The sequence below is a fragment of the Ranitomeya variabilis genome, chromosome 4, assembly GCF_051348905.1.
Source record: "Ranitomeya variabilis isolate aRanVar5 chromosome 4, aRanVar5.hap1, whole genome shotgun sequence".
In the NCBI taxonomy this organism is placed as follows: Eukaryota; Metazoa; Chordata; class Amphibia; order Anura; family Dendrobatidae; genus Ranitomeya; species Ranitomeya variabilis.
This window is the reverse complement of record NC_135235.1, coordinates 724328127-724343863: the sequence shown is the minus strand read 5'-3', so window position 1 is coordinate 724343863 and position 15737 is coordinate 724328127. Positions and strand designations below refer to the sequence as shown.

Sequence of the window (15737 nt, the reverse complement as noted above, 5' to 3'; positions counted from 1 at the left end):
CAGAGAGCAATGACCTTTGGATTTAGCTGTTATTAGATCATTAGAGACTTTAGTGAGGGCAGATTCAGTGGAGTGTAAAGAGCGGAAACCAGATTGTAAGGGGTCGAGAAGAGAGTTATCCGAGAGATAGCGGATTAGACGGGAGTGGACCAAGCGTTCCAGGAGTTTAGAGATGAAGGAAAGGTTAGATACAGGTCTGTAGTTAGCAGTGCAGTTCTGGTCCAGGGATGGCTTTTTAAGTAAAGGGGTTATGATGGCATGTTTAAATGAGGAGGGAAAGATACCTGAAGAAAGAGAGAGGTTAAATATTTTAGTCAGGTGAGTGGTGACCACTGGTGAGAGAGACTGCAGGAGAGGTGAAGGAATGGGGTCACTGTTGCAGGTTGTAGGCCAAGCAGAAGCGAGGAGCTTGGAAACTTCTTCTGAGACAGGCTCAAAGATGTCTAGTGAGCTTGAGGTGCGGCAGGGAAGGGGATCCAGGCACTGAGGAGATTGGGCTGAGATATCCTGATGGATGTGGTTGATTTTTTTCTAGGAAGTGGCCAGATCCTCCCCACTGAGATTGGTGATGGGGGCCTGTACTTTAGGTTTCAGGAGGGAGTTTAAGGTTTCAAAAAGTCATTTTGGGTTGTTGGATAGTGAGGTGATGAGGGTGGTGAAGTAGGATTGTTTGGCCAGATAAAGGGCAGATTTATAGGTTTTGAGCATGAACTCATAGTGGATGAAGTCTTCTGCTAAGAGAGACTTTCTCCACTGCCGCTCTGCACACCTTGAACAACGCTGAAGAAAGCGTGTTTAAATAGTGTGCCAGGGCTGCCATTTTCTGTGTCGGGTCTTTCTGCATGTAGAAGGTGCTGCTTCATCTAGGGCATTCTTCAGTGTATTATTGAAGTGTAACAATGCTAAGTCTGGACAGGAGAGGGAGGATATGGGGGCTAAAGATGTGTGGAGATTGTCCATAAGCTGCTGGGTATTAATGGAACGTGCATTCCGATAAGTGTGGTAAGTGGGGGTGTCCCGAGTGAGGAGACAATTCTTGACAGAGAAGGAAAGAAGGTTGTGGTCCAAAAGCGGGAGAGGGGAGTTAGTAAAGTCGTGCAGCGATCCGGGACGGGAGAAAACCAGGTCCAGAGTATTCCCGTCCTCATGCGTAGGAGAATTAGTAAACTGTGAGAGGCCGAATGAAGAAGTTAGAGAAAGAAGATGAGAGGCAGATTGGGAGAGGGGATCATTGATGGGGATGTTGAAATCTTCCATGATGAGGGTGGGGATGTCATTGGATAGAAAGTGAGTAAGCCAGGTAACAAAGTGGTCTAGAAACAGGCGGGAGGAGCCTGGAGGGCGGTAAACAACTGCCACCCGCAAGGAGAAGGGCTTAAAGCGTCTGATGGTGTGGACTTCAAAGGAAGGAAATGTAAGTGAGGGAACCGGGGGGGGGGGGTGACCTGGAAAGCACATTGTGATGAAAGGAGCAAACCAACACCCCCACCCTGTCTGTTTTCAGGTCTGGTGGTATGTGAAAATTTCAGCCCACCAAATGAGAGAGCGGCAGCAGCGGTGGTGTCTGAATGCTGGATCCAGGTTTCTGTAATAGCCAGAAGGTTAAGGGAATTAGAGAGGAAAAGATCGTAAATGTAAGTTAGTTTGTTACACACAGGCAGAGCATTCCAGAGAGCACATTGGAAAGCAATAGGAGAAGGCATGCACTGAATGTTAATAAGATTAGCAGGGTTTCTATATGCAGCTGGAGGGGAGTTATGTATGCTGGTGGAGGGGGGGCCAGGGTTTGGGGAAATGTCACCTGCAACTAGTAGAAGGAGAAAAAACAGAAAGAGCAGGAGGTGGGATGATTTGTATGAACGTTTTGAGTGCTGCATGGTGGTAGTGGCTGGTTTGGAGTGGGTAAGAAATGTCAGTAGAGCCTCAGAGTTATACATGGGAGAGGGGAGAAGGGAGGGGTGGATATAGAGAGAGTGACCAGAATGTGTTAAAGGGCGGGCGAGTTGTGAGAAAGCAGAAGTAAAAACAAATAAGAAGCAGATTGATATGATCAATGCATAATGTAGTATGACTGACCAAGAAGCATGATTTTTTGGATAACAAGCACCTTACCTGTCTCCTGCCCTGTCCAACTGCCATGCACTTTAAACCGTTGCACTTAAAATCTATTGCACACGCGACCCCGCACGCGGGCTATCCCAGCCAGACTAAATATATATGAAATGAAATGACTGCTAGCATCATGAACCAAATGGTCACAATCAGCAATTAACCAATTAGCATAAGGCCAGAGCAGGCATTACTATGCAGGGTAAACAACCAATGCGGAGCAAGGCCATAAAACAGTGGGGAAAAAAAAAGATAACTTTGAACACTTTGAACCAGAGACCAAAAGCAGAGAAAAAAACAACAACACAGGAGCGATGGAAAAATTACCATGAGCAAAGCTTGCTAAATATGGATCTGTTCACACTTGCAGTCAGCACACAAATGAATGATGGAAAAATTACCATGAGCAAAGCTTGCTAAATATGGATCTGTTCACACTTGCAGTCAGCACACAAATGGATGATGGAAAAATTACCATGAGCAAAGCTTGCTAAATATGGATCTGTTCACACTTGCAGTCAGCACACAAATGGATGATGGAAAAATTACCATGAGCAAAGCTTGCTAAATATGGATCTGTTCACACTTGCAGTTTAAGAACCATTTACTATCTCCAAATAGCCACATATTGACAGGTCTAACAAAAGCCCTATAGTCCTGACAAACAGAGAACAGATGTATCGGCCAAAATCCTCAGAATAACTCAGTCCCTCAATATACAGAGTATCTATTTGCTAGTTAGAACCTGCATATGTTAAGTAATCTATATTTTTTTATTATTGAAATACTAATATTTTACAGTGGCTTACCCTCCTTCTGGAGTGTGTCAATGACTGCCTTCTAGACATCTGTCCAGTGAGCAGTCTTCCTCATGATTGTGGAGCCTACTAAAACACACTAAGGGACCTTTTTTGAACGTTTAGGAAGCCACTGCAGGTGTTTTTATTCTAATTTACTGACATAATGACTTTTGGGTTTTCATTGGCTGTAGGATATAGTCATCAACAGAAATAAAAGCTTGAGATAGATCACTCTGTAATGACTCTAATATGAGTTTAATTTTTTGCATTGAAGAACTGAAATAAATTAACTTTTTGATAATATTCTAATTTAGTTAGAAGCATTTGTATGTGACTATGTAAAAACAATTAAGAACTTAAAAAAAGCTTCTCCCCTGTGTGAATTCTTTGGTGGCTAGAAAGAGATGGTTTCTTCACAAAACATTTCCCACATTCTGAAAATGAAAACGGCTTCTCCCCTATGTGGATTTTCTGGTGGCTAACAAGATTCGAGTTCTGATTAAAACATTTCCCACATTCTGAACAGGAAAAAGGCTTCTCCCCTGTGTGGGTTTTCTGGTGGCTAACAAGATACGCTTTCCTGGAAAAAACATTTCCCACATTCTGAACAGGAAAAAGGCTTCTCCCCTGTGTGAGATCTATGATGTCTGACAAGAAATGATTTATCTAGAAAACATTTCCCACATTCTGAACACGAAAAGGGCTTTTCCCTTGTGTGGGTTTTCTGGTGTCTAACAAGATTCGCTTTGTAGTTAAAACATTTCCCACATTCTGAACATGAAAAATGCTTCTCTCCTGTGTGGGTTTTCTGGTGGCTAACAAGATTCGCTTTGCGGTTAAAACATTTCCCACATTCTGAACATGAAAAAGGCTTCTCCCCTGTGTGAGATCTATGATGTTTGATAAGACCTGATTTATCTAGAAAACACTTCCCACATTCTGAACAGGAAAAAGGCTTCTCTCCTGTGTGGGTTTTCTGGTGGCTATCAAGATTCGCTTTCCTGTTAAAACATTTTCCACATTCTGAACATGAAAAAGGCTTCTCCCCTGTGTGGGTTTTATGGTGGCTAACAAGATTCGCTTTGTGGTTAAAACATTTCCCACATTCTGAACAGGAAAAAGGCTTCTCCCCTGTGTGAGATCTATGATGTTTGATAAGACCAGATTTTTCTAGAAAACATTTCCCACATTCTGAACAGGAAAAAGGCTTCTCCCCTGTGTGGGTTTTCTGGTGGATAACAAGATTCGCTTTCTGGTTAAAACATTTCCCACATTCTGAACAGGAAAAAGGCTTCTCCCCTGTGTGAGAACTATGATGTCTGACAAGAAATGATTTAGCTAGAAAACATTTCCCACATTCTGAACAGGAAAAAGGCTTTTCCCCTGTGTGGGTTTTCTGGTGGATAACAAAATTCGCTTTCCTGGTAAAACATTTCCCACATTCTGAACAGGAAAAAGGCTTCTCCCCTGTGTGAGATCTATGATGTCTGACAAGTATTGATTTAGCTAGAAAACATTTCCCACATTCTGAACAGGAAAAAGGCTTCTCCCCTGTGTGAGATCTATGATGTCTGACAAGTAATGATTTATCTAGAAAACATTTCCCACATTCTGAACAGGAAAAAGGCTTCTCTCCTGTGTGAGTTCTTTGGTGGGTAACAAGATGCGCTTTTCGAATAAAACATTTCCCACATTCTGAACAGGAAAAAGGCTTTTCTCCTGTGTGAGTTTTCTGGTGGATAACAAGACTCGCTTTCCTGGTAAAACATTTCCCACATTCTGAACAGGAAAAAGGCTTCTCCCCTGTGTGAGATCTATGATGTCTGACAAGAAATGATTTATCTAGAAAACATTTCCCACATTCTGAACAGGAAAAAGGCTTTTCCCCTGTGTGAGTTATTTGGTGGGTAACAAGCTGCTCTTTCCGAATAAAACATTTCCCACATTCTGAACATGAAAATGGCTTCTTCCCTGTGTGAATTCTCTGGTGACTGACAAAATCTGATTTCTGGTTAAAACATCTCCCACACTTGGAACAAGAAAGTCTATTGTCTGCTTTGTGAAGTTTTTGTTGCTTGAGAAATGACTGTTCTAGGGGAAAACTATTTCCATATTCTGAAAATGAAAATGTCTTCATTGTTTTAGGAGCAGTTTGATTTTTATTGCTTATTTTGTGACTTTGATTTTCATTAGTACTAGGTAATGAATCAGAAGACAGGACCTGTTCCAAATGATCAGATGACAGATCTTTGCTGTGAGGGGATGATGGTATATTTGGAGTAATGGCATTCATTTCAATTGTATCCTGTGGGATCTCAAGATTATCTGATTTAAACATTGAATATGTCGGCTGTCCTGCTGATCTCCTGGTACGGTCATCTGCCAAGAATAAAACCAATTATTATTTTAGAATAAAACATCCTTGAATTCTATATTTTTGAACATTTCTACTTAAACGGTCTGTAAAAATGGCAAGTTATGCAAAATTATTGAATTATTCACCAAGACAATGACAGTTTATAGTTTACTAGACTGTGCTCAAAACCACATTAAGCATCCATGATTTTGGCATTACTATAGTGAGAAGAAACCACTTATTTTACGGCATGTGTATCTCCTGGAGCACAATCTGGGCACTATGTGTTGGGTAGGGTTGAGCGAAACGGATCGTTCATTTTCATAAGTCGCCGACTTTTGGCAAAGTCGGCGTCTCATGAAACCCGACCCGATCCCTGTGTGGGGTCGGCCATGCGGTACGCGACTTTCGCACCAAAGTCGCGTTTCAATGACGCTAAAAGCGCCATTTCTCAGCCAATGAAGGTGGACGCAGAGTGTGGGCAGCGTGATGACATAGATCTCAGTCCCCACCATCTTAGAGAAGGGCATTGCAGTGATTGGCTTGCTTTCTGCCGCGTCACAGGGGCTATAAAGGGGCGTTCCCGCCGACCGCCATCTTACTGCTGCTGATCTGAGTGTAGGGAGAGGTTGCTGCCGCTTCTTCAGAAGCAGGGATAGTGATAGGCAGGGTACATAAAGCCACAAACCGCTTGTGCTGTAGCGATTTCCACTGTCCAACACCACCTTTTGTTTGCAGGGACAGTGGAAGCTACATTTTTTTTTCCTCAGTGCTGTAGCTCATTGGGCTGCCCTAGAAGGCTCCCTGATAGCTGCGTTGCTGTGTGTGTACGCCGCTGTGCAAACCAACTGCTTTTTTCAAAGCACAAATCCTGTTGTTCCTTCCTTTCTGCACAGCTATCTTGTGTGTTTGTCCACACTTTTGTGTGCAGCAGTCCTTTTTATAGCTGCCTGCCATACTTTCCTGAGATTACTGCAGGGAGATAAAGATTGGCAAGTCTGCCTCTGTGCCATTGCTGTGTGTGGCATCTGTCTCTCATTGTGTGTCACCGAAAACCACTGTGTAATACTGGGCCATTTTTTTTTTTTTTTTCTAAATTCTCCCTGTAAAAAAAAAATAATTAGTGGGAGATAAAGATTGGCAAGTCTGCCTCTGTGCCATTGCTGTGTGTGGCATCTGTCTCTCATTGTGTGTCACCGAAAACCACTGTGTAATACTGGGCCATTTTTTTTTTTTTTCTAAATTCTCCCTGTAAAAAAAAAAATAATTAGTGGGAGATAAAGATTGGCAAGTCTGCCTCTGTGCCAGTCCTGTGTGTGGCATCTGTCTCTCATTGTGTGCCACCGAAAACCTAGTGTGTAATACTGGGCCTTTTTTTTTTTGGGGGGGGGGGGTAAATTCTCCTTGTAAAAAAAAAAAATAATAGTGGGAGTCTGGGAGATAAAGATTGGCAAGTCTGCCTCTGTGCCAGTCCTATGTGTGGCATCTGTCTCTCATTGTGTGCCACCGAAAACCACTGTGTAATACTGGCCCATTCTTTTTTGGGGGGTAAATTCTCCCTGTAAAAAAAAAAAAAAATAGTGGGAGTCTGGGAGATAAAGATTGGCAAGTCTGCCTCTGTGCCAGTCCTGTGTGTGGCATCTGTCTCTCATTGCGTGCCACCGAAAACCACTGTGTAATACTGGGCCATTTTTTTTTTTTTTTTTTTCTAAATTCTCCCTGTAAAAAAAAAAAATAATTAGTGGGAGATAAAGATTGGCAAATCTGCCTCTGTGCCAGTCCTGTGTGTGGCATCTGTCTCTCATTGTGTGCCACCGAAAACCACTGTGTAATACTGAGCCATTTTTTTTTTTTTTTCTAAATTCTCCCTGTAAAAAAAAAAAAAAATTATTAGTGGCAGATAAAGATTGGCAAGTCTGCCTCTGTGCCAGTCCTGTGTGTGGCATCTGTCTCTCATTGTGTGCTACCGAAAACCACTGTGTAATACTGGGCCATTCTTTTTTTGGGGGGTAAATTCTCCCTGTAAAAAAAAATAAATAGTGGGAGTCTGGGAGATAAACATTGGCAAGTCTGCCTCTGTGCCAGTCCTGTGTGTGGCATCTGTCTCTCATTGTGTGCCACAGAAAACCTAGTGTGTAATATATATATTTTTTTTTTTTTAAATTCTCCCAGACAAAAAAAAAAAAAATAGTGGGAGATTAAGATTGGCATTTCTGCTTGAGTGCTGGTCCTACGTGTGTGCCATCTGTCTCAAATTATTGGGGCACAGAAAACCTAGTGTGTAACATTGGGCCTGATTTTCCTTTCAGTGTCAGGCACCTATAAAGGTATATATAAATCCAACAGAAGTTTGAGTTCACCTTATAAGTTGTTTTACAGTAACAAATACCGTTACTTAGTTTACGTTTTGCAAACAATGAGGAAGTCTAGTGGAAGAGGTCGTGGCCGTGGGCGATCATTGTCAGCTGGTAATGATGGTAGTGGTGGTGGAGCATCAGGTGGTCGTGGTAAAAGCAGTACAGCACCTAAGTCTCGAGTTGTTGAGCCAGGTTCGTTGTCTGGCTACACAAGGCCTCGAACGCTCTCTTTTCTGGGAGTAGGAAAACCACTTTTGAAGCCGGAGCAGGAGAAACAAGTATTGGTTTTCATTGCTGACTCTGCCTCTAGCTCTTTTGCCTCCTCCCCGGAAAGTGCCAAATGTCAGAGCAGTGCATCGTCAGTGGATGCTCCCGGTCAGGAACAAGTCGCTTCCTTGTGTCCTTCACCCAGAACAACAGTGAAGGATGCGTCAGTCGACACAACAGGTTACTCCATGGAGCTCTTTACACATACCGTTCCTGGGTTAGACAGTGAAACAGTTAACAGGCCATGCCCATTAGAAGTTGAATCGGACATGGAGTGCACAGATGCACAGCCACAGCCAGATTACTATGCTGTTCCTTTGACTCAGACCAGAACATTGCCCTCGCAGTGTACTGAGGCAGAATCAAACCCAGCGGAGACTATGGTGCCCCGTCACGAACGCTATACCAGCGGCTTACACGGTGACATAGACGAAGTTGCACACGACATAGAAGAGGAGGTCATAGATGACCCAGTTGTTGACCCCGATTGGCAGCCATTGGGGGAACAGGGTGCAGGCGGCAGTAGTTCTGAAGCGGAGGAGGAGGAGCCACAGCAGGCATCAATATCACAACAGGTTCCATCAGCTGGGCCCGTATCTGGCCAAAAACGCGTGGCAAAACCAAAACCAGTTGGAGGACAGCGTGGCCATCCGGTTAAAGAAGCTCAGTCTGCAATGCCTGAAAAGGTATCCGATAGTAGAAAGAGTGCAGTCTGGCATTTTTTTAAACAACATCCAAATGATCAGCGCAAAGTCATCTGTCAAAAATGTTCAACTACCTTAAGCAGAGGTCAGAATCTTAAAAGTCTAAATACAAGTTGCATGCATAGACATTTATCCACCATGCATTTGCAAGCCTGGACTAACTACCAAACGTCCCTAAAGGTTGCAGCACCCTCGGCCAATGAAGCTAGTCAGCAACGCTACATCCCTTCCCTCACTGTAAACCCACCATTTCCCGCACCACCTGCAGTATCTGTGCAGCTTTCTTCGCCAGGCCAAAGCAGTCAGGGAATCACCAGGTTTGCAGTAGGAAACACTGCATGTAGGGCACCGGCAAGAATACCATCTCCAACCCTCTCTCACTCACCCATGTCCACCGGCACCACCGCTAGTTCCACGATCTCCAGCTCTCCAGTCCAGCTCACCCTACATGAGACTCTTGTTAGGAAAAGGAAGTACTCATCCTCGCATCCGCGTACACAGGGTTTGAACGCCCACATTGCTAGACTAATCTCATTAGAGATGATGCCCTACCGGTTAGTTGAAAGCGAAGCTTTCAAAGCGCTGATGGACTACGCTGTACCACGCTACGAGCTACCCAGTCGGCACTTCTTTTCTAGAAAAGCCATCCCAGCCCTCCAACAGCATGTTAAAGACCGCATCGTCCATGCACTCAGGCAGTCTGTGACTACAAAGGTGCACCTGACAACAGATGCATGGACCAGTAGGCATGGCCAGGGACGTTACGTGTCCATCACGGCACACTGGGTGAATGTGGTGGATGCAGGGTCCACAGAGGACAGCAATATTGGGACAGTTCTGCCTAGCCCACGGTCAAAGAAAGAGTTGGCTGTAGGCGTTCGCCCCCCCTCCTCCTCTTCCTCGTCCTCCTGCAGAAGCGAGAGCTCGTCCACAGACCGCAGTCGCACATCCACTCCATCCGCAGCTGCCACTGTTGCACACCAGGTGTGCCATTATGGGACAGCTAGTGGCAAGCGTCAGCAGGCTGTATTGGCAATGAAGTGTTTGGGCGACAACAGACACACCGCGGAAGTTCTGTCCGAGTTCTTGCAGAAAGAAACTCAGTCATGGCTGGGCACTGTACATCTTGAGGCAGGCAAGGTAGTGAGTGATAACGGAAGGAATTTCATGGCTGCCATAGCCCTTTTCCAACTGAAACACATTCCTTGCCTGGCTCACACCTTAAACCTGGTGGTGCAGTGCTTCCTGAAAAGTTATCCGGGGTTACCCGACCTGCTCCTCAAAGTGCGCAGACTTTGCTCGCATATCCGCTGTTCGCCCGTACACTCCAGCCGTATGCAGAACTATCAGCGGTCTTTGAACCTTCCTCAGCATCGCCTAATCATCGACGTTGCAACAAGGTGGAACTCCACACTGCACATGCTTCAGAGACTGTGCGAACAGAGGCGTGCTGTTATGTTTTTGTGGGAGGATACACATACACGTGCAGGCAGTTGGATGGCAGACATGGAGTTGTCAGGTGTGCAGTGGTCGAAGCTACAAGACCTGTGTCAAGTCCTTCAGTGTTTTGAGGAATGCACACGGCTGGTTAGTGCAGACAACGCCATAATAAGCATGAGCATCCCCCTAATGCGTCTGCTGATGCAAAGTTTGACGCACATAAAGGAGCAGGCGTCTGCAGCCGAGGAAGAGGAAAGCCTTGATGACAGTCAGCCATTGTCTGGTCAGGGCCGTGTAGAGGACGCGGTAGCGGGCGAAGAGGACGTGGAGGACGAGGAGGATGATGGGGATGAGTACTTTTTTAATGAGGAAGCTTCTCCTGGGCCAACAGAAATTAGTGGTGTTGCAAGGCCGGGTTCTGTTTTTTTAAGGGAGACAAGTGACGTAGATTTGCCTGTAACTGCCCCTCAAACCAGCACAACCGCAGATTTGACAACTGGAACTTTGGCCCACATGGCGGATTATGCCTTACGTATCCTCAAAAGGGACCCACGCATTATTAAAATGATGAGCGATGACGATTACTGGTTGGCCTGTATCCTTGACCCTCGCTATAAAGGCAAATTGCAAAATATTATGCCACATGAGAACCTCGAACAAATATTAGCAACCAAACAAGCTACTCTTGTAGACCGTTTGATTCAGGAATTCCCAGCACACAGCGCCGGTGATGGTTCTCACACGAGCTGCAGGGGGATACAGGGCAGAGGTGTTAGAGGTGCACATATCAGAAGTGGCGTTGGACAGAGGGGTTTTCTGACCAGGTTGTGCAGTGATTTCGCAATGACCGCAGACAGGACAGGTACTGCAGCATCTATTCAAAGTGACAGGAGACAACATTTGTCCAGTATGGTTACTAACTATTTTTCATCCCTTATCGATGTTCTCCCTCAACCGTCATTCCCATTTGATTACTGGGCATACAAATTAGACACCTGGCCTGAATTGGCAGAATATGCATTGCAGGAGCTTGCTTGCCCAGCAGCTAGTGTGCTATCAGAAAGAGTATTCAGTGCTGCTGGTTCAATATTAACCAAAAAAAGGACTTGTCTGGCTACCCAAAATGTGGATGATCTCACCTTCATTACAATGAACCACTCCTGGATTTCAAATTATTTTGCCCCACCTTTCCCGGCTGACACCTAGCTTTCCTATAAAAAGGTCTTGCTTGTGGACTGGTCTTACTGAGTGTTCCAATCTCTTAATTTGCAGCAGCTGTTTGTCCAGCATACGACATGTTTACACCTCCCTCAATGGGAAAACTCCCCCCACGGGGCCGTGGTCTCGCCACTTGGCGCAAGCACCGTTTAGAGTGCCGTTTGTCTGAAGAGGTGGGTGTGCCCACTTTTGGTCGACGGCACTGCCACTGGGTCCCTCATAGTACAATAAAGTGTCTCTGGCGGTGGTGGCGCGCACCCAACGTCAGACACACCGTTGTAACATAAGGGGCCCTGGAACGGTACCGCCGGCCACAAGAGAGTTCCCCCCCCCCCAGCTCAAACTGTGCTCTACCACGTGCAAAATTATCTCGCACAGCTGCACCAATGTTTAGTCTATGCGCTGACATCATTCAATGCCTGGCACTGACAATACCAATTTGTTGACATCTATGATGCTAGTTAAAGTAGTCTGGGTCAGTGTCCTATATTGACACCAGTAAATACTTACTGCCAAATTACTTTGTCAGAAACTCAGCAGATGAGCCCACCCCTGTACCTAAGTATGCCACACTTTTTTTTTTGTTTTTTTGCGAGACATTAACATCTATTTATTTTTTGTGAGTAGTACTAACTGTCAGACACTCCTTGCAATCCTCCTACTCCGCTGACCACAATGCTGCCTGTGTATCCATGTAACCTATTTAAAACTGCCTTGAGCCTATTTTTTGTTATTTTAGGCCTTCGTTAGCCTGTCTGCGGTCCCTCCTTGCAATCCTCCTCCACTGACCACAATGCTGCCTGTGTATCCATGTAACCGATTTAAAACTGCCTTGAGCCTATTTTTTGTTATTTTAGGCCTTCGTTAGCCTGTCTGCGGTCCCTCCTTGCAATCCTCCTCCACTGACCACAATGCTGCCTGTGTATCCATATAACAGATTTAAAATTGCCTTGAGCCTATTTATATATTTTATTTAATATTAATAAAGCCATGATGGACTACGCTGTACCACGCTACAAGCTAACCAGTCGACACTTCTTTTGCGAGAAAAGCCATCCCAACCCTCCACCAGCATGTAAAACACCGCATTGTCCATGCACTCTGGCAATCTGTGAGTACAAAGGTGCACCTGACAACAGACGCATGGACCTGTAGGCATGGCCACGGAAGGTTACGTGTCCATTACGGCGCAATGGGTTAATGTGGTGGATGCATGGTCCACAGGGGACAGCCTACTAAGTCTGTCTGCAGTCCCTAATTCAAATTGTCCTCCACTGTCTAAATCTGAGCTTCAACCTTCTGGCTCTCATTAAGTGCTTTTTTAAAAAAAATTGGTGGTTGGGGCCTAATAACTCTGTTTGCCGCTCAAAGGTGTTGTCCTCAACTGTATAAAGCTGAGCTTCAGTCTTTAGGCTTTCGGCCTAAAGTATCAGATATTAAACTGCATTTGGCCTTCAACTTTGGTTACGGCCTACTAACGGTGTCTGCCGCTCCCTGGTGTTGTCCTCAACTGTATAAAGCTGAGCTTCAGTCTTTAGGCTTTTGGCCTATAGTAGCAGATATTAAACTGCATTTGGCCTACTAGTGTGGTTGGGCCCTTAAAACAGTGTCTGCTGCTCCTGGGTTTGCTACTCCACTGAACAAAGCAATGCCGCCTGTTTAGTCCTGTTACCAATTTTGAACTGCATTTAGCCTACTTTATTCTTTGGCCCTATATCTGTGTTTCCTCCTCATCCTGCCCATTGCCCAGCCACTGCTAGATGACTCTGCTGGTACATTGACCCCTTGCACTCTACACAGCCAGAATCTGACCATGCTGAAAGTAAGGTTCCCCTTCCCGCATGTTATACCACCTTACACAGGGACAAAGAGGAAGGTGCATATGAAAGTGCAGGTTCCTTCATCAGGTGGGGGGGCATACTCGTTGGCGACGTCACTGGCACAGGGCCCCTCAGAGTACACAAAAGTGTCGCTGCTGGTGGGAGGCGACCCCGCTGTGCAAACACACCGCTGTACTTTGAGGGGCCCTGTGCCAGTGCCAATGCCAACGAGTGGGCCCCCCCTGCTTGCTTAGCACAGCACTTGCAAACTTGACATACTTACCTCTCACTGCTCCACCGCCGTGACGTAGTCCATGTTTCCTGGGCCCACTAAAACCTTGAACCAGCCCTACCCCCGACAACTTTTGCCAAATGACCCCCAATTTCCAATGCCCAACTATTATTATAAAGTTAATTAAGATTGACAAGCTTCAGAAACAAGAATGGATGTTTTTGGCATTAAAATGGGCACTGTAGGTGTTTTCCTGGCCTCCACTCACTGCCGACTATGCTTCCCCATTGACTTGCATTGGGTTTCGTGTTTCGGTCGATCCCCGACTTTTAGCGATAATCGGCCGACTGCACTCGACTCGACTGTGGGCAAAGTCGGGTTTCGCAAAACCCGACTCGATCTTAAAAAAATGAAAGTCGCTCAACCCTAGTGTTGGGTAATAACTTGGGATATTTGCAATTTTCACTTTCCAACATCCACTGCGCGTGCTAACATCTGGAGCTGCAGTGCAGTCAAAATAGTCACTATTTCTATAGATTAATTTATTGAGGGTTATAATTTACAAAATGGAGTCACTTTATAGGGATTTCATCTGATCTGGTTTTCTGCAATTTTGTCATATTAGGGATTCTGCAAATGGTGTGCCCCATCTCCTCTGCGATCTGCTCCTGCAATGTCTGCTTCGGACACCAGACGCGGCTTACTAATTCTGCAGGCGATGCTGGTAACAGAGGTGGGGTTGGAACCAGAAGCTCTTGGCGGTGCAGGCTCTTCCCAGCCACTAAGATTAGGGTGCCTGGTATCTGTAGTACCATCCAGTCTGGCAGTATGGGTGTGTGTGTATTCAGCTGCAGTAATCTCTTCCCTGTTTTAGCCAATTTGAAAGCACCACACCTTTTTTAATCAGATAAATTTGTATTAACGAGAACAAGATTTACAACAGATCACATGTTCATACACATTTTATGTTTTACAGTAAATTAACCCCCCGATGGAGACGATATCAGGAGCAAACAATAATTCGTCCATAGTTGACAATATCAAACAGAGTTCCAGTTTACTATAATTTGTACTCTATAATACTATATACTGGTGTAACATTGATTAATCCTATTCAACCACGGCTGCCATAATTTATGGAAGAAATTCAGCTTGTCCCTCCTGGTGTAAACGCTTTTCTCAAGCTCAGTTATGTGGTTCGTTTGAGCAATGAATTCACGTCTGGACGGAGGCTCCTCCCTAACCCAATATTTTGCAATCAGTTTCCTTGCAGCAAACGATAATCTTGCAATTACAATTTTAGTTGTATTGTCAGTTAATATTTCCTCCACATACCCTAATATACATATCAATGGATCCCTAGGAATAACGTACCCATACACCACTACAATACAGTTCACCACTACAATCCAATAGGAGGACAATCTGGGACAATGCCAAAGCACATGCAATATGTCCGTCTGAGATTGCGAACACCTTGGGCAATCAGAATTGGACTTCAAAAGCCCCACACCTTACTACAGCTTGAAGCATATTGCCAGAATCTGCCAGATACAGCCTTGATCTCCTCTAGTTCAGTCCTCTGTGCTCAGCTCCCGGCTTGTGTATTTGTTTCCTGTTGTGACCCCGGCCTGTTTACTGACTACTCTTATGTCTCCTGAGTTAGTATTTTCTCTGGCCTCTTGGTTCTGACAAGGTTATCTGTCTATTCTTCTTCCCATCTTACTCCACAGAACAGCAGGTAACACTGTGTCCCAAGCCTAGGGGTCTCTGTGTAAGTCCAAATCCATGTAGAGGGGTTAAAGAAGTTAAAGGGTAATGGGCAATTGTGACTATAGACAATTACACATCTACTGAAATGATCAAGCTGAACAATCATCCTCAGGAAAAAAAAATGAGTAGTGGTGAAACTTCTCTGGAGTAATTGGAGTATGGGACTCGGTGGCTCTAAGCAATATAAACTATCGTAAGGACCAATATTTTCTGTCAGATAAACGTCAAGAATAAATATTAGAAATTTAAATAGAACTTTTTATAATAGTGCAGAGCTGAGGGATCTTAGATTTAGATCTCAGGTATTTGGTAACTGAAACCTTTTTCTAAACACTACCAGGGAGTTACAGACTCAGATAAGTGAGGCAGGCCGATCCCACCACAATCAAATTATCATAAAAAATGAACTTGTAAAAAAAAAATACGTTACATCCTCAACAACAACATATGTATGAGGGGAGAACTCCAACACTAAACCGGAGTTGCACTCATTTATGGTGGACTACTGGAGCTACTATGAGTCCTGCCCAGAAGAGTAGAGAAAGTATTAGCGCCCCCATTTCAGGAGAGATTACTGCACAATCCGAATTAACGTATATACTCGAGTATAAGCCGACCCGAGTATAAGCCGAGACCCCTAATTTTGCCACAAAAAAACTGG

The 15737-nt window shown here is 44.8% G+C and overlaps 1 protein-coding gene across 1 annotated transcript in view; it reads right to left on the bottom strand.

Annotated features, from left to right (window-relative positions):
* Nucleotides 1–516: 516 nt before the first annotated feature.
* LOC143766651 (uncharacterized) overlaps nt 517–15737 on the bottom strand; it is a 49289-nt gene continuing 34068 nt past the window's right edge. The window contains exon 7 of the mRNA XM_077254472.1: nt 517–5288. Within this exon, the coding sequence (XP_077110587.1) occupies nt 3472–5288 (1817 nt within the window). The 3' untranslated portion in view covers nt 517–3471. The remainder of the gene's footprint in view (nt 5289–15737) is intronic.